Source organism: Pinus tabuliformis, chromosome 7, assembly GCF_031772625.1.
Source record: "Pinus tabuliformis cultivar Carrire ecotype Pingquan chromosome 7, CPIR1, whole genome shotgun sequence".
NCBI lineage: Eukaryota > Viridiplantae > Streptophyta > Pinopsida > Pinales > Pinaceae > Pinus > Pinus tabuliformis.
Window position 1 is genome coordinate 116,577,512 of NC_142293.1, and position 19,652 is coordinate 116,597,163.

At 38.3% G+C, this 19,652-nt stretch overlaps 1 protein-coding gene across 1 annotated transcript; it reads left to right on the plus strand.

The window, feature by feature from the left end:
• Nucleotides 1–4,745: 4,745 nt before the first annotated feature.
• On the plus strand, nt 4,746–5,294 carry LOC149245997 (protein DWD HYPERSENSITIVE TO UV-B 1-like). Its single transcript, XM_089439440.1, has one exon. The coding sequence runs from the start codon at nt 4,746–4,748 to the stop codon at nt 5,292–5,294; it is 549 nt and encodes a 182-aa protein (XP_089295566.1).
• Nucleotides 5,295–19,652: the final 14,358 nt, after the last annotated feature.

Below are 19,652 nucleotides of genomic sequence, written 5' to 3' on the forward strand. Positions count from 1 at the left end.
TCATTTGATTAGGAAATCAAAACGTGGGACTTACGACAAAAGCCTACATATCCTTTGTATACAACGACCAACTTAAGAGGGAATGTGATGGTGTGCTTTTCTCGTGATGATCATTATATCCTTTCCTTAGCTGTGGATAATGAGGTCAAGCAACACTTAGCTGTGGATGGAAGGCTACATATGAAATTTGACATTGCTCCTACAGGAAGTGCTCAGAACTATACTCGGGCATATTATATGAATGGGAGGGATTACATTATTAGTGGGAGTTGTGAGAAAAAACTTGTTCGTATATGCTGTGCTCAGACATGATCTTGGCAAAGGTGGCCATGGACTGAGTAAGAGCACAGGAAATGTTGGTGGCAGACTTGCTTGCGGGGTTGTCGGTCTTCAAGGATGAATATGAGCAGTTGGTTATTTATAGGCTGGCTTTTTTCAATTATGAATAGTTCAAATGGTGAAGCGTGAAGCCTAGCAAACAACAGCTATTCAATTTTGTGAGGAATTTAGAGGAAGACTGTATTTTTTAAATCACACAGCAGTTTCGTAGCGCGCTACGAAACTGCTGTAGGTGATGATTTTAAACACAGAACAGCTATTGTGATACTGTGAGCGGGAGTTGAGGAAGAGAAACACCTGTCCATCAATACAACCTACATCACATCAGAAACATGGCAGCATTCCATACCTGGGGTTATTAAAAGAGCTGGGACATGTTGCTAAACTTTCGAAGGATGGAAGGAGACAGGGATCTTAAAAATAGGTCTCTTGATCCTGATGATAAATGATCCATCAGCGCTAACAGGTATCCAAAGTCAGTGTTCCTTGCATCTGTAGCTTAATCATCTCAGCCTAACTGAAGGAGGACAACTGTCAAGGATTCAAGAAGAATCATGTTACGAGGAGAATGGAATTAGTGTTTTAGTTTAATTAGGATTTTGTGTAATTACAGCTCAGCGGTTTTGTAATTAATGAATTAGTTAAATAGCATATAGGAGTAGTTAATAGAGACTTTGAGCTCGCTCTAGAGAGGGAAGAATGTATTCCTATAAATAGATCAGACTAGAATGTAATAGGGGTTGGATGTTTTTAGAAAAGACTGTTTTGGTTTATGTGAAATAGATTACAGTAATAGAAAAACAGCTGTTGTTTCTTCTCAAGATTCTCAATAGATCATATTGTTCAAATGTATGGTGGTTTATTCTCTTAGTGTTCTTTTACAGTCTTGTTACAGCATAATCACTCAGAATTCATGTTTAATGCTCTGACTTCCTGTATGCTTGGCAAGCTGTGGTTTATGTAAAGTATGTTTGAACATCTGATGTAAAGAGCCTTGACTTCCATGAAAAGACAGTGCTTTTGTTTACTGAATGTGTGAGACTCCATAAGCCCAATGAAGACTAATTTGATATTTGTCCAACCAGCTTATTTTTCATGTGTTGTTTAAAGAGTTAGCCATCTGTTTTTGTAATTGATTCTTATCAAAAGTCTGTGAGAGAGCCCTCTCTAACTAAGGAGGCTAATCCTTAGTCTAAAGTCTGGTTGAAATAGTTACATGAGATCTTGCTAGGTAGCAGCACTTAGTACTGATTTTGTGATAACATTTTGGTGCGTCTGCCGGGAGCCTGAAGCTTACTCTCTCCCGTAATTTTAAGATTGAATTTCTGAAGGTAGCAGGAGTTCAAAGTGGTTTTCGAGGCTGCAAACCTACCTTGGCGACTCCATTGTTGAAGAATTCAAAGTTCATGCATTCATGGTGATTCCACTGGAGTTATGAAAGACCCAGAAGCTGCCATTCTTAGTTCAAGGTATGCATGTATAGATTTCTCAGGAATTCATGGTTTCCCAAATCATTTTCCCAAGGATGCATATTTTCTAAGGAATGGTCCCAAATTCAACGGAGAAGATTTGAGTTTAACCTTGAAGCATATATCAGATTTTTGTGAATTTTTAGAGCTTCTTAGAGTTAAACATGAGGATGTTTGTATAAGGTTATTCTATGATTCACTTCAAGGGAAGTGCAAACAGTGGGTTGAATGCTTTCCTGCCAAATCCATTAAGTCATTTCAAGACCTTTGGTTCATGTTTTTGGAGGAATGGATAGATAGGTCAGAGTTGGTGGCAGACTCTCCCTCAGTTGAAGGTTTCAAACAATGGAATGATGATCATAGTAAAGAAGAAACAAATGAATCTTTTTCTTTGTCATTATCTTCATATCTAAAATCCTTTGACTGCAAGTCAGAGGATAAGATGAAATTTTTTGATGAATTTGCCAAAGACATTGAGAAAGAAATTGAAGGTGTAGAAGGACAAATTCAGGCATATAGTTTTCATAACCATGATCATTATTTTCAGCAGCTTTTTATGACAGAACATAAGGAGAGAGTATTGTTTCCTTTCTCTTTTACACTTGAGGAAATGCACACTGCTGTTGAAGGTTAGCTTGCACAGCCGGAAAGTTACAAGAGAAATCAAGCTGATCATGTATTCTGGGATCCTATAGCTGATTACATGGAAGAGTTTTACTTCCAGTGTTTCAGTTTTCCTATAAAGATCAGAGGCAGTTTCAGTGGCAGCGGTCATCACACTGTCAGATTGGCTCTGAACTCCAATGCAGTCAAAGAAATCAAATATCAGATAAAGCAGAGGATTGGCTACATTGGAAATTTCATATTGATTGAGCAGAAGGAAATTGAAATTGTTAGGGTAGGTAGGTATAGGTAAATGCAAATAAGCTCAAGGTCAACTGAGCATTTTTCATTAGAAATAGTTTTCTCCTAAAGTCATGCTTGTCAAGCAAATTTCTGTTTGTCAAATAAATTCTATAAGGCACTGGAACTGCAGGTTCTTAGTGCACCACAAGGGCACACTATCCCAAGTGGAGCCGCTGTTATCACTGAAAAGTCTGTTGCCAAAAAATTTTTAGCCTAGCTTAAAGTCAGGGTGTTTTCGCAGCGCATAAATCCGTTAGCAGTTTCGCAGCGCCATCTGTTTTAGTGATTTCGTAGCGAAAACACTGACCTTGCACTGGCTGCGCTGCGAAATTGGGAAATGACAGATATTTAAAGTGAATTGATGGAAACACTGCAGGAAACGAGGTTTGTCAAGCTGTTATATGTGGGCTTGTACTCCATTGAAGGGGAACATTCCAGTGGTAATTTTGCTTTGCGCTCACAGCTGTTGTGGCAGGTTCTCATGATCACCAACGAAGGTCCATCAAAACTCTGTTTCATACTCAAGTCTCAAAACCTTGGTCCTTTTTGAAATCAATGCTTGATCAGAATCGGTTATGAGAAGGCTTCTGTTCGTCGACTTATTCCAAGTTATCATTGCCTTGTGTCAGTTGAAGGGTTTTACGAGTGGAAAAAGGATGGAGCGAAGAAGCAACCGTTCTATATACATTTTCAAGATAAATGAACAAAGGATTTCCACTGTTAATGACATGTTCGCGTACAGAGAAGGATTTTAATGAATGTTTGACTCAGTGAAAGGAATCTGGGCTGCAGTTTGATGGTACAGTCTGTGTTTTATCATCTCGTTCAGCACAAGAGGAGCCGATTGAAAGATGTTTTTCGTTTTGCAATGGGAAACTCAATATGTTGATTAATAATGTCGGTACAAATATGAGGATTTCTCATTTCTTATGTCTACCAACTTTGAATCAGCTTATCATATATCTCAGCTGTCACATCCTCTACTAAAAGCATCAAAAAAGGGGAAGCATTGTTTTCATTTCATTGGTTGTTGGTGTTGTAGCTATTCTCTGGTACCATATATGCAGCCAGCAAAGGAGCAATGAGTCAACTCACAAAAAATCTTGCATGTGAGTGGACAAGTGACAACATACGTGTTAACTGTGTGGCACCATGGCATACCAAGACATCACTCGTGGAGAAGCTCTTGGAAGACAAAGAGTTTGTGTTACTTGATCGTACTCCTTTAAAGTGTCTTGCTGAGCCTCATGAAGTTTCATCCCTCGTAGCTTTTCTTTGCCTACTTGCAGCTCTTTATGACACATGGCAAGTTTCTGAAGGAGGAATATTCTTCACATTTACTATTTTGACTACACGTTCCTCTAAGGCGTTGGCGTGGCTTCATGATTGAATGCCTGTTATATTGGGGACAGAGGGCGAAATTGATGCTTGGTGGAATGAGCACGTTTACCCTGAAAAATGCGGGTTGCCTGGAATATGTGAGATTTTTACGGAGTTAGTTCGCCAAACAAGGAAATTCCAAGGGCACATAGGATCTTTCGAGTATGAGCATGTATCAGAGCAGGACAGTCTACGAAAGGATTGTTGTGTCCCGGTACCAGCATTCAAGAGGAGCCATGAAGGACCCCATGTTCATACAACTAATGAAGTTGCTGTACATTATTGTGAGACAAGATGTCATTCTTGTGGCTAATTTTGCCGACTTCTGATCGATCACCCTGGTTCGCATAACACAGTGCATGGCAATATGAGAAATGCTAAATTCATTTCAGAATCAGAGGAGATTGATATTGTTGACAGAAAGTATGCATGGGGAAAACAGGATTGGCAGAAATGTGCAATATACATTGCAAAAAAAAAAAAAAAACAAGGCAGGGGCCACATTCGTTTGGACCGTGCCCAGAAAACTGCACCAGCAAGTTTTGATGCAACTACTGCAATCTGGAAAATGTTGGTGGTGAATTTGAATGCATTGCCTCTTTAGAGGGCCATGAGAATGAAGTCAAAAGTGTTTCTTGGAGCGCGTCTGGTATGCTACTTGCCACATGTAGTCGTGATAAGTCTGTCTGGATTTGGGAGTTTCAACCAGGGAATGAGTTTGAGTGTGTTTCTGTACTGCAAGGTCATACACAGGATGTCAAGATGGTCCAGTGGCACCCTAATCGTGACATTTTGGTCTCTGCTAGTTATGATAATTCTATCAAGGTTTGGGCAGAGGATGGAGATGGTGATGACTGGGCATGCACGCAAACATTGGGAAATTCTGACAATGGAACATTACAACTGTATGATGTGAACCGAATGCGCTCAACTGTTCTTCCTTCCAGATATAGTGCAGGCAGCAGCAGTAGAAACCCTGCCACTTACACATATGAAGAGTTTGAGAAATTAACATCTGTCCATATTAATGCAACAGATAATTATTTCCTTGCTAGTGGATATTCAAAACATGTTGCTCTGTATGATGTGTGCAGTGGAAAACGGTTACAAGTTTTCGAAGATCTCCACCGTGAACATATAAATGTGGTAAAGTTTTCTCATCATTCCCCATACTTGTTTGTGACTTCATCATTTGATTAGGAAATCAAAACGTGGGACTTACGACAAAAGCCTACATATCCTTTGTATACAACGACCAGCTTAAGAGGGAATGTGATGGTGTGCTTTTCTCGTGATGATCATTATATCCTTTCCTCAGCTATGGATAATGAGGTCAAGAAACACTTAGCTGTGGATGGAAGGCTACATATGAAATTTGACATTGCTCCTACAGGAAGTGCTCAGAACTATACTCGGGCATATTATATGAATGGGAGGGATTACATTATTAGTGGGAGTTGTGAGAAAAAACTTGTTCGTATATGCTGTGCTCAGACATGATCTTGGCAAAGGTGGCCATGGACTGAGTAAGAGCACAGGAAATGTTGGTGGCAGACTTGCTTGCGGGGTTGTCGGTCTTCAAGGATGAATATGAGCAGTTGGTTATTTATAGGCTGGCTTTTTTCAAGTATGAATAGTTCAAATGGTGAACCGTGAAGCCTAGAAAACAGCAGCTATTCAATTTTGTGAGGAATTTAGAGGAAGACTGTGTTTTTTAAATCACACAGCAGTTTCGTAGCGCGCTACGAAACTGCTGTAGGTGATGATTTTAAACACAGAACAACTATTGTGATACTGTGAGCGGGAGTTGAGGAAGAGAAACACCTGTCCATCAATACAACCTACAGCACATCAGAAACATGGCAGCATTCCATACCTGGGGTTATTAAAAGAGCTGGGACATGTTGCTGAACTTTCGAAGGATGGAAGGAGACAGGGATCTTAAAAATAGGTGTCTTGATCCTGATGATAAATGATCCATCAGCGCTAACAGGTATCCAAAGTCAGTGTTCCTTGCATCTGTAGCTTAATCATCTCAGCCTAACTGAAGGAGGACAACTGTCAAGGATTCAAGAAGAATCATGTTACGAGGAGAATGGAATTAGTGTTTTAGTTTGATTAGGATTTTGTGTAATTACAGCTTAGCGCTTTTGTAATTAATGAATTAGTTAAATAGCATATAGGAGTAGTTAATAGAGCCTTTGAGCTCGCTCTAGAGAGGGAAGAATGTATTCCTATAAATAGATCAGACTAGAATGTAATAGGGGTTGGATGTTTTTAGAAAAGACTGTTTTGGTTTATGTGAAACAGATTACAGTAATAGAAAAACAGCTGTTGTTTCTTCTCAAGATTCTCAATAGATCATATTGTTCAAATGTATGGTGGTTTATTCTCTTAGTGTTCTTTTACAGTCTTGTTACAGCATAATCACTTAGAATTCATGTTTAATGCTCTGACTTCCTGTATGCTTGGCAAGCTGTGGTTTATGTAAAGTATGTTTGAACATCTGATGTAAAGAGCCTTGACTTCCATGAAAAGACAGTGCTTTTGTTTACTGAATGTGTGAGACTCCATAAGCCCAATGAAGACTAATTTGATATTTGTCCAACCAGCTTATTTTTCATGTGTTGTTTAAAGAGTTAGCCATCTGTTTTTGTAATTGATTCTTATCAAAAGTCTGTGAGAGAGCCCTCTCTGACTAAGGAGGCTAATCCTTAGTCTAAAGTCTGGTTGAAATAGTTACATGAGATCTTTCTAGGTAGCAGCCCTTAGTACTGATTTTGTGATAACAGCCAGAAAATCTAACTAGTGCTCCATTCCCACCACTCTTTGATATTCTCCCTCTTCCATATTTATGCTAGAACATTGTTGCTTAGGATTCTATTGGAAACCCTATGCATCTAATTCCATCCTTTCTCTCCTCCTCTTCACCTTTACTACAACTGCAATATTAAGCTGTCCGTTGTTGTGTGTTAGCCACCATAACCGGACATTCCTCTTTGAGGTTGGCATGATTTACCCCCTGAACATTTGGATCCATGTATTGGCTTGAGTCTACCTTCATGAAGGATGATTGAACCAAACCCCCCTTTTATTATCTTTTTTAAAACTTCGTGACAATTAGAGTGTAACTAATCCCTTAGATAATCTCAAATGCACTCATCTATTTAAGATGTCCTAGGCACTAGTCTATAATCAACCCAGAGGTTATCTCTAGGAGACTTTCTATGTCTCCCGAAGCACTCATGCTGCGGGTGCCATTTAAAGCGAAAACATATTTCTAGCGTCGTTGCTGGGGAACAGATTAGAATATTTTTCCTTGGGTATGACCAATTTTCACTTCCCTTTGTTATGTGAGCAAGGGAAGTGTGGGTTTATGATCTCTCATCTTGGCAATTCCACTGTTTCAATTTTATGGTAAACATCTTGGCGACTCCACTATCCATATGTCTATGTGATCATCCTAGTTTTCAAGCATCCTCATACTCACTTTGATGCTAAAGCAACCGAAAGCTTTCCCTACTTTTAAATCTGAGATCACTCACCTAGGGGGCTTTCCAAATGGCCATTCCTGCATTCCTGGCCAACCAATTTTCCCCATTAATTTTTTCTTCTATTGCTGGTTATCCCAATAATGTCCCTTCGTTTCATGAATGGAATACCCATTTGCCTAGATTCAGTGGAAACACAGATAGAAGGCTGGACCAATACCTTAAGGATTTTCACGAATGCATGGAGCAACAGGGTATTATTTTTGAAGATGCGCAAATGAAATTGTTCATTTACTCTTTAGAAGAAGACTTTAGAGTTTGGTACATAACAAAACCTCGTGGCAACATATCTTCATTAAAATGTTTTGATATATCATTCCATCATTATTACAAAATATTATATCCACCAAATGCTCTATTTGAATATTGTTGCACACATTTTAATGATGAAGATATTCCTGAGGTTGATCACCCTACTAAATATGTTTGTGGAGCTCTGCTCCAAGAAAAAATCTACGCGCATCGAGAAGCATCAGCCAATGAGTAAGAAAGAGAAGAAGGAAACATCATCGAGCTGTAAATAAACCCTCACAGATCCTATTCAGCCGAATTTGATGTTTCTCCTTCTTACGATGTATATGAATCTGATGGAGAGTAAAGTGATGCAGAGCCAAAACAATCCTAGTCATGGGAAGTTACGCAAGAAGAGGAGGCCCACCAGGAGGTTAATAAAGACGCTCTAGTTTACAATGCACATCCTTCACCTGGAGAACGCGACTAAGGACCCCCTCTGATTTATGATTCATATTATTTAGAGGAGGATGTGATGGTTATGAATATTCAAAGGGAGTGGTTTACCAATGAGTGTGCAAAAGGTTTTTAGCTTGCTCATAAAATCTAAAGCTGAGGAGCCTAATAATACTTGAAACTTCCCTGACCATGAAGATATTGGTCAAAAGACTATTCATGAAAATAAGGCAGTTTCAAATTTTCTATTTTAGTTCCATGACCCTGTAGCTGATTACATGAGCACATTCTTTGATCAAAATTAAAGGTCGTTTCTGGAGTATGCATCAAGCTTCTTATTTGTAGATTTTTCATGGTGCATGGTTGTTTTGTTTTTTAAATCTCAATAGCACGGAGGCATACGGTCCAACACTCTAATGCTGCCCTGGCTCCATTGGAGGGATGAACTCACTTAGGTGAATTGAACTCACATAAGTAGGATTTGTACAAAAATAATCTCACTAGCTGAGCATTTACTTTCCAGTTGGTAGAATTTGTTTTTCTTCATTTCAATTTGATGAGGAAAGGACTCCCTTCAAACAAAGTTTCATGGAGATTTTATGATTGTACAAGTTCATTATATTCTTAACTCCATGCCATATGGTGAATGCTATTGGTATTCAAGTTCTCAGCACCTTGCCAACAAGGCACTGTTCCCAGTTGGAGCCAATGTTGTCACTCACTGCAAAAAGGGTTTTCAAGCTATTGAAAGCGCAAAAGAGCAGAAAATTTTGCAGTCATGTGCCAAGATATAGAATCACCCAAAGTTAAATAATCCCCTCTCCATTGCATAGTGGTTGGAACGAGCTTTCCAACGATATATGGAAGTTAAAAAATGGACTTATGGATCAGAAGATATGGCATGTTGAAGTTTAGGGGTTCGATTGCCTTTGAAATGAAAGAGGAGCATATCAGAGGTCTGGGAGCACATCAAAAATCATAATCAGAGCTTTCCCTTTCTATAATACATATCTTCTCATCTCCCTTTTCCTTTTACAATTGCGATATCACATATTGCAAAGTTTCTCGCGTACCGCAATAAAGTTCTTCCCCCCACCGATTGCGATATCACATATCACAATTTCCCTTTTGATTTCCATATCTAAGTCCCTTCTCCACCCGCTGATTGCGATAAGTCCCTCTCCTTCAATCACGTAAATCCTCCCCTCGCCAATTCCGATATCGCAATCGAGGATCGCACAAATCATAAATCCCTCCTCCGCTGATATCACAAATTTCTGTCTCCACTCACCGATTGAGATAAGTCTTCCCCCGCCGATTACGATATCGCAATCAAGTATTTCTCAAGTCACAAGTTCCTCCTTGCCAAAGTCCATTTTGACTTGCAATTGCGACAGATGCGATATTTTTTATATTGCAGTTTGTGCAATTTCGAATCCATCTCGTCAGCTAAACATGATGGAATATGGTAAAAATCCCTCCCTTGTATTGCGATTGTGATACCAACAGGCCCAAATCAACGACTTATATTGAATTGGCCAGGATCAATGACCCTAATCAACGAACATTAAAATGACTATTTCGCTTCCGCTCAGTGGGATGACGAGGGTATATTTTGGCATATGGGTCAGCAACTGAGTTATTAAATGAAGGCATGGAGTAGTTGGAGAGTAATATGGGCTAATCATGTGGAAACCTCCGCAACAAGAAACCCATGACAACAATGGCCACAGAAACAAATTTGATTTTTTTGATGCATGTCTTCGGAGAGTAAATTAAGGTATGGGGATTCGGGAAGATTAATGGATTAGCACGGGGCTCCACTCAGATACACAGTGAAGGAATACCAGAACATTCTCCACTTCTAGTCAGTAACATGCAACTCATAGTTGACCCACTCCCTCCTCTGGAGAATAAGCGATTCATGCAAATAAGATGAAAATGATAGGAATGGATTGGGCAACAGGAAAGGCACATCATGGTAGAGACGTGGCCTAATTATAAGCTTTCATAGGAACAACAGAGGGGACTTCCTCGCATCATCTTTCAATTTTATTTATTTTAGATTATTCTGTAATTTTGTTTTATTTCCAAGAAGGGGATCAAATCTTGATTGTAATAATTGGGGCAAGTGGCCTTTGCACACCGGGACAGCTAGTCTATGATATAGCTGGAGCTTAGGCCAATATATTTTGTAACCGTTTTACAAAGCTCTTCCTATCCTTATGTTTGGTCAATTTAGTGTGTCCTAAATTGCTATTTAAAATGTCAATCTGGGAGTCATAAACTGCTGGTAATGGTGATTTCTACAATGATTCAAGTATGGATGGTAATGGTGATTTCTAGAATGATTTTCCAAACTTTAAAGTTCTCAAAAAGAACGTTTCAAATTGACTGTGATGAAATCAATTCTCAAAAGGAAATAAATGTACCAAAACAATGAACTAGTGACAATGGCCCAGTATCCTTACTGCTATATGAAAAGAAAATAAAAACTGAACTCAAAGCAACTCAAAGATTGAAAGCAAAGCAAACTAAATCACACTACTTCAACCCACATTCTGACCCTTCACCTTTCGACTCACTCCGGCTATAGGAAGTAATCATAAAAAAGCTGAGTAATATGATATCTAAATTGGAGGAAATCAAATTGCATAAAATGAAACTAAGATTTAACTACTCATTCATATTTCAATTCCTGAAAATGACATAAGTAATTTAATCACTAACTTGCAGGAAAGAAAACTAAATCATACTACATCAAATAATATTTTGATTCCTCACTAATTGAGTCGCTTGGCTATATTAAGGAAATCATAAACAGATTAGTAATATGATATCTAAGTGGCAGAAAAGTAAATAAGTAAAGAAAAACTGAAAGAAATGACAATGCTGGAATTAAAACTCAATAAATGAATCAACAGAAAGGACAAGATGATCTCATGTCAGTAGTCATAAAAACTATGTAATTTTCCCGGGCTGCCTACAAGAACTTGAAAGACAAGGATTGATCAGCTAGCAACCATGAGAAAGCATAAAAGAAAAGATAAACAAAAATTAGTATAAATATCAGGAAGTATATACAAGCAACTAATTATAAAAGCAGCAACATAATGAAAGAAGGTGAGAAATTATACAGTAGATACATAGCTTTGGTGTACAGGGGCCCTTTGCAACCTCAGCCAATCAACACTTAGTCACAAATTGAACTCAAGAATGTTGTCTTCTCATATATTAAAGTACAGTAAAAACATGGAAATAGAGCACGGTACAGTGGACTCGGAAAACACAGTCAAGATTACATATCAAAAGCTACCTTTCAAGCGTTTGATAACGCATTATTTATACGTGAAAATGCTATAACTAATTCCTAGATTCTACGCTGCCAAATAGACACGTAAATCTCCACGGCCTGAGATCTAGCGGTATGGTAATTATGACAGATAAATCCATGGAGTGGTGGCTGCTCGATTTGATTCAAGGATTGCTCCACAGGTGTCAGCACACTTCCGGAAATTAAGGATCTTGCCACGCAAAGCTTCACGTGGGCAAAACAGAGCCGTGCCAGCGCAAAACTCTTGGTTTGACCCTTCCTTCGACCGTCTTTGACCATGGCTATTTGTGAGTGATTCGGCTGAACCAAGGGGACTCGCTCCATGTACATGTCATTTGCAGCTTGCCCATGTGGCCGGATTCTCCATTGGACACCTGTAACATAGTCTTTAACAAAATGGCTGCGGAAACTTGAGCTGGCTGTGGAAAGTGATAAGTTTCCGCAACTGCTTGAACAAAAATCTAAATCAAACAACAGTCATAAACATAGTTAGGAAACCATTTCATAAGCTCTTTTTAGACTAATATGCAATGATTTGACAGCTTGGTGGATCAAGTAAATGGAAAAGAAGGCCGAAAGGTATATAGGGAAGATGCAGGTTTGGGACTCAACATACCCCCACTGTGAAGGTGTTGCATGTCCTCATGCAACCAAAATTTAGTCATTCCCCTCTAATCCATATGTTTTGAAGCCTCTGCTAGGAAATATAGCCCTCTTTTCTTCTTCTTTGGTGCTACCACCATCCTGGGTTTCCTTATTAGATATCTGAAGTTGAGATTGATCAATTCTCTGCTCAACTTTCTGCACTTTTTCTTTAGTTTCTTGTTTTTCTTTTGCCATAGTCCCAAATGAAGCATAGTGTTATCATGAATAATTTTATCTACTTTGCTCTGCTCCTTAAGTGCTTCATTTTCTTGCTTGATATGCCTGTTTAGAACCTCTAATTCAAATACCTCTTGCTTTAAGGATTGAATTTGTGCATCTGGTGTCATGTGGGGCAGAGTGGTACTCGGACCTGCAGCTGTTTTTTCTAAAGATTCAAGGTAGTCATATACCTCCTGTTGACTGGGATCTATTTCAGGTGTCTTTCTTGGACTGAGTTCAAAATCTTGTGGAGGAGGAGGACTGCTTTCTAGCTCTGGCCGAGAAGGGCTTTCATCAACATGTGGAGGACTAGTTTCAATACTTGGCTGAGGACGAGGTGGACTACGGCCAGCTGGAGGTTTCTCAGGTGTTTCCCCACCCAATTCAATGAAGTGGGGCCGTTTTACTTGTGTTTTACTCCCCTTTCCTCTAAGCCTGGTGCTTCTCCTTAAGTATGGTGGACTAGTACTCCCTTCTTGTATGCTCTGTTTCCATTTTTCCTTTTTCTTTGCTATATCAGCCTGTTCTTGAAGATGCACTAATCTCTCCGACAATGTTTGATAATATTCCTCTATAGATGGCTCAGGTTATTGGTAGACTTCTTGTATGTTTCTCTTGCCTTTCACTTTTCTTTGTTTTTTGTCCTTAGTTCTATTGTCTTTTTCTTTTTGACCAACTTCTTGAGTTTCTATAGTAGGAGAGTCTTGGACTATAGCACTTTTTTCTTTTCTCCTACTCTTTCTTGGTGTCTTTGGTGTACTACTTTCAGATGCCTCAGATGGCTCTTGAAAGTAGTTTCTTATCAAGAATTGTTCCCAGGTATCTTTGTTTTTCTTCAGTTGGTCCTCAATGAGAATCTTTACAAGTCCATGATGATATAGATGAGGTTCTATATTGCCTATGTGTTTTTGGACTGTGATACTCATCTTTTTCAAACTCAACAGTAAGAAATAAGGCAAATTAAGAGTTTGACTCTCTAAGAAATTCATCAACAGTCTAGCATGGTACATGTACATTGAACCAAAGCGTCCTTCGCAAGTGATAAATTTTTGGATAACTAACAACAGACTAGCCCATTCTTCTTTCAATGCATGAACAGGAATTCCTTTTATAAACACAGTGGTGTCCATACCTGGGTTTCTCAGCATAATTCTCCATGCATGTTCATCCACGCTTTTGTTTTTAAACCATCGCTCACCTTCTTGGGGTAAGCCTATGGCAGTTACTACTGTTGTTTTAGTCACCGTGAGCTTCAAGTCTCCAATCTCCACCATTTGGCCATCGAAAGACCGTGCAAACGCTTTGGTTACCTCTTTATTATAGCCCTTAAACTTTTGGATGAAGTGTAACCATTTGGCTTTCTTCAGCAAATCTTTTGCTTGAGGGTAACCTTCTAAATATTTTGGTCCTTCTGGTTCTACTCTTAGTAATCTTCCCATTCCTTCCTTTGTTTTGAATTTCAACTGAAAACTCAATTGTTTGTGAGGGTTTAGCAGAGGGAAGGTGGCTCTGTTGCAGGGTTTATAGAAAAATACAATAGCTGCAATCAGTAGATGGATAGCGGGTAATGGGAGTGCTTCGAGATTGCAGGCGGAACAGAGGATGAGTAGTTGCAATAAGTTCACAAGATGAAATGTGGATGTATGTGAAGAAGATGGTTTTAATAGAATGGTAAGTGAATGGAGTGAAGTAGAGATTTTGAATTAACGGTTGCGTACGAAATGTTACATGTTTTAATGGATGGCTGCGGAAAATGTGGTGGAGAGGAGCCATAATGGGATAGGTCACATCTCATGATTACAGGTGGTGAATGAAAGTGCAGCCGACTATGAGTTTAAACCCGAAAATCAATCATGAGACCGTTAAGAAATGAATGCATGGTGTGCAGAATAATATCGTGGAATGGTAATGGGTAATGGAGCTATCCTAAAGATCATTGCACATAGTAGAGCTTTTATGGTTTGATAACTATGCAAAATCATGACTTTAATTGCTATTTGATTAAAAAATTTTGCTCATACCTTTGGAAACCTTGTCATTTCTTGCTCATAGCTTTTAACCAACTACTCTTCCTTGATGTCTTGGAGATGCTCCATGTCTTCATAGAATATGCTCAATTACACCTACATTTTCATGATTATTGCACTAACATTTTGATTGTGAATTTGAAAAACAGAGTGGTGGCTGTGGAAACTGCTTCTCGCTGCGGAAACTGCTACCAGCTGCGGAAACTGACACAGCACCCTCTTAGCTGAACAAATATAGTTAGATAATAATTAACTGAGTGAAAATAGTCTTGAAAGGGACTTTTATTGATGAAATGAGTGAAATGGAGTGAAATGAAGTGAAGTGAAGTGAAATGAAAATGAGATGGAGATGGAGTGGAATGGCAAATGAGGTGGAGTGAAGATGGAAAAAGAAGGAGAGAAGAGATTTTTTTTTTGGAAAATATAGTGTCATGTGTCCCTGATTTTCACTCTACCTTTTCTGTATAGGACCACCAATCTGTGATTGGTTTTCAGTCTTATACAATTTATTTATTTTATTTTTTTAACTGAAAGAAACAAAGGCTAGGCTGGTGGGGAAGAAGGATTCTTCTTCACCAGCCTTATTGCAGAATTCTCTTGAAACATTTTGACAAAGTCCTCTTTTGAGAGTTGCTTATGATAAATTTTCAATCGGTGGCCATTCACAATGAGAGGAGTTTGAAATTCATCAATGGTATTGATTCTTACTGCTCCATTGCTAAAGACTTTATCAATCTCATATGGCACAAGCCAATGAGTTTGAAATTTACCTTTGAAGTCTTTAAACTTGGAATCAAACAGTAGTGCCCAATCTCCCTCTTGAAACTTTTTCTCTTTGATGTATCTGTCATGCCACTTAGCTCTTTGATGTTGAACTAGATCAGTTCTTAGAATTGCTTCTTGTCTGATCTCATCTATCTCATTCAGCTGCTCCATTTTGTGATTTTGGGCTTCTGATAGATTCATCCCCAACTGAACTGCCATCTTTAAAGTCTTGACTTGAAATTCGATGGGCAGTAGGAATTCTTTCCCATAAACAAGTTCATAGGGAGAATGTCCTGTTGTGTTCCTCCATGTAGTTCTGTAGGCCCACAAGGCTTTAGAAAGCCTCTCTGCCAAATCTCTTCTGTGTAGATGGACAGTTTTGGTGATGATGCTCTCAAGAACTTTGTTTGTAGACTCCACTTGGCCATTTTCTTGCGGATGGTAAGGAGTAGATTTTCTGTGCTTGATTTTGTATTCTTCCATCAGCTTCTCCATCAAGTTAGATGTAAATTGACTTCCCTAATCTGTCACAATTTCTCTTGGGACACCAAAACGAGTAAAAATATCCTCATAAAGAAAATGAACAACTTAATTTTAAGTGGCAGAAGGCAATGCTTTGGATTCTACCCATTTAGTGACATAATCAGTGCATACCAATATATACTTCTTCTGTTTAGATGGTGGATTAATGGGTCCAATGAAATCTAAAGACCATTTTTCAAAGGGTTTGATGAGTACCTGTGGTTGTAATGGCATTTCATTTGAAAGAGTCAGTCTCCCAACTCTTTGGCAGCTGTCACACCTTCTGACATATTGTTTTGTATCTTTGAAGAGGGAAGGCCAATAATATCCTAAAGAAAGGATTTTATAGGCCATCCTTTTGTCAGAAAAGTGTCCACCGCATGGTTCATCATGACATGCCTTGAGGATGTGAGGCATTTCATCTTCCCGAACACATCTTCTGATCACACAATCTAGCCCTGTTTTAAACAATTCATTAGAAATCCATGAATAATTCGAACTCTCCTGAATAATTCTTCTTTTTTCACTAGGAAATAAATGTGGAGCTAGCTTCCCTGTAACCAAATAGTTAGCAATACTTGCATACCAAGGAGTCTTAGTAGTTACTGCAAATAAATATTCATCTAGAAACTTATCCTCTACAGGCGAATCTTCGTTAGTATTTTGGATTCTAGACAAGAAATCAGCTACTGTATTTTGTTTGCCTGGTCTATCCAACACAATAATATTGAATTATTGTAAAAATAAGAGCCATCTTGTAACTCTGCCATTAGTAACATGTTTGTTCATTAGATATCTAATTGCAGAATGATCAGTATGGACAAAAGTTTCATAGCATGTTATATAATGTCTAAACTTATTGATTGCATGAATAACAACTAAGAACTCGTTTTCAGTCACAGTACAGTTTAACTCGGTGGGAGTCAAATTTTTACTGGTGTAGTAAATGGCATAAAGAACTAAATCCTTTTGACCCAACACAGCTCCTAGAGCTGTATCTGAAGCATCTGTAGAAATATGGAAAGGAAGTTTCCAATTTGGCCCTCTCAAAATGGGTGCTTCAGATATTCTTGTTCTCAAAGTTTCAAATGCAGATGGACAATCAGGATCCCATTTGAATTCACAGTCTTTTGTAAGTAATTTGAAGAGTGGAGATGTTATTTTGGTGAAGTTTTCGATAAATCTTCTATAGTATCCAGTAAATCCAAGAAAACTTCTAACATCTTTCTGACAATTTGGAATAGGAAACTTGGAGATGACTTCAACTTTTGATCTATCAACTTTAATCCCATCCCTCAAAATATGATGTCCCAAAACAATACCTTCAGTGAACATCATAAAGCATTTTTCATGACTCAATGAAAAGTTTGTTTCTTTACACCTTATAAGGACTTTTTCCAAATTCTCTAATGCCTCTTCAAATGAATTACCATAAATTGTAAAATCATCCATATAAACCTCTACACAATCATGGATTAGATCAGAAAAGATTCCTAGTACTGCCCTTTGAAATGTTGCAGGTGCATTACATAATCCAAAAGGAAGTACTCGGTAAGAAAAAGTTCCCCATGGACAGGTAGATGTAGTCTTATCTTGATCTTCAGGTGCTACCTGAATCTGATTATAGCCACTAAAACCATCCAAAAATGAAAAATACTTTTTGTCTGCTAAAGTATCTAATACCTGATCGATAAAGGGTAAAGGAAAGTGATCCTTCAAAGTTGTTTTGTTCAATTCCCTGTAATCAATGCATACCCTCCATTTACCATTCTTTTTAGGTACTATAACAAAAGGAGAAACCCATCGGCTATCTGAAATTGGATAAATGAAGTTTACGTTGAGTAGTTTTTGGAGCTCTTCTTTCACTATCTCCCTAAGGTTTGGATTCATCCTTCTCTGAGGTTGTCTGATTGGTCTACTATTTTCCTCGATATAGATGTGATGAATGCAAGTCTTAGGGTCCCTTTAATATTGGTATACTCCCATGCAAATGCAGTAGAATGTTTTTGCAAGATTTTGGTTAGCTCTCCCTATTGTGATTTTTCCAAGTTTTTGTTGATATTCAATGCTTTACCTGGAAATATCTCAGTGGCGGAACTACCAAACTCTTCCATAGAGAAAAGAGACATTTGTCTAGATGATAGATACTCAATGTCAGAATCTAACTGAAATTGTGTGTGGTCATATTCTGGAGATGTTTCAAAGTTTTCTAATGTGTTCAGAATTTGACTATCTTCACTGATTTCAGAAATGGTAAAGACAGGTTGTATAGTATCCTCATCATCAACCCACTCATTATCTCCTATTTCTGTAATTGCTTTTGCTGGAGGATATAGATTGAATTTCTTTGTCGAATTACCATCAGAAATATACATATCCCCAGACCTACAACTGATAAAAGCATCAGCTGTGGCTAGCCAAGGTCTTCCTAAGATGAGAGGGTGTCCTCTTAAATTACTCTTGGGAGTTAAAATCATAAAATCTACTGGATATTCCCAAGAGTCTAAGGAGACCGAAATGTCTTCTAATACACCATCTGGTTTGATAATTGATCGATCTGCAAGTTGCATTAAAGTAGGTGTTAAAAGAAGATTAGGAAGTTTTAGTTATTCCATAGTCTGTTTACTCATAATGTTGATAGAAGCCCCTAAATCAATCAAAGTATTTGGTATTTTTACCCCATTGATATGTGTTTTGACAATTGGACTACTGGGATCTACATACTTCTGCATAGTAATTTTTCCCATCATGATATCTGCAATTTTTCCTACCAGGTGGATTCTTCTTGTATCTCTCGGTTTCCTTCCTCGTCTTTTAAGACTCAACTCCTTTATTGTTTTTGCTAGAATAGGAATCTCTCTAATGGCTTGTAACAAGGGAATATTGATACAGACATTCTTTAATTCATCTAGAAAATCATAGTCAAGCAACAAGATTTGTTTTTCCACCCCTTTGTCAATTTGTAATCTTTCAGGAAAAGGAGGTGTGGATGATGATGCAGGTTGCCCAACTATAGGAGTTGTGGGGGTTGACTCTTTTTCTTTTTCTTTTTGAGTGCTTGGGTTTTGAAGAGATGCTTTAGAACCTTTATTGGCTTCAAGAGAATCTTCCTCAGAAATGCTTTGCTTTTGAGCATCTATAGAAGGCTTATCTAAAACTCTACCAGATCTGAGTTGTACATCATTGAGAGGAATAATCATATAGGTAGGAAATTGTTGTCCTTCTACCATGTAAGCATTTTGAGTGTTTTTATTGTTGGGGTTCAACAATGGCTGGGGAGGTAATTGATTTGATTATGTTAGAATGGAAGCAAGAGTTGAGAATTTGGATTCTGTTGAGAAGGTTGTTGTTGTTGTGGAAATGGAAATGATAGTTGTGGATTTTGATTTGGAAGTTGTGGAGCTTGTTGATTTTGAAAATATGGAGGATATTGATAAAATTGAGAAAATCTCCCATAAGGATTTTGCATACCTTGTACCCATGATTGAAAAGGATTTTGAGGTTGGGACCAAGGTTGTTGCCAAGGATTCCAATTTGGTGGGGGTTGAAAGTTCATAGAGTTGTTAAACCCTTGATTTTGTTGCCCCTGCCAAGGTCTCCTTGTAACAAAACAGAGAGACTCAATTGAATTTGGATCTTCTTGAAAGACAGCTTTGAGCCCAGGAATTGAAGGAGAATCCTTGGTCTCATGGTTTTCTGAACAAATCACACATGTTTCTACAACTTTTGCATACAAGGGACATTCCCTTAGAGCATGTTTATTTCTACATTTTGGGCAAAAGATGGCCAAAGCTTCAGCTTCTGCTTT

Bases quoted from the DNA above. Each gene is read 5' to 3' on its own strand.
- LOC149245997 (XM_089439440.1), top strand. From the start codon at position 4,746: ATGCTACTTGCCACATGTAGTCGTGATAAGTCTGTCTGGATTTGGGAG.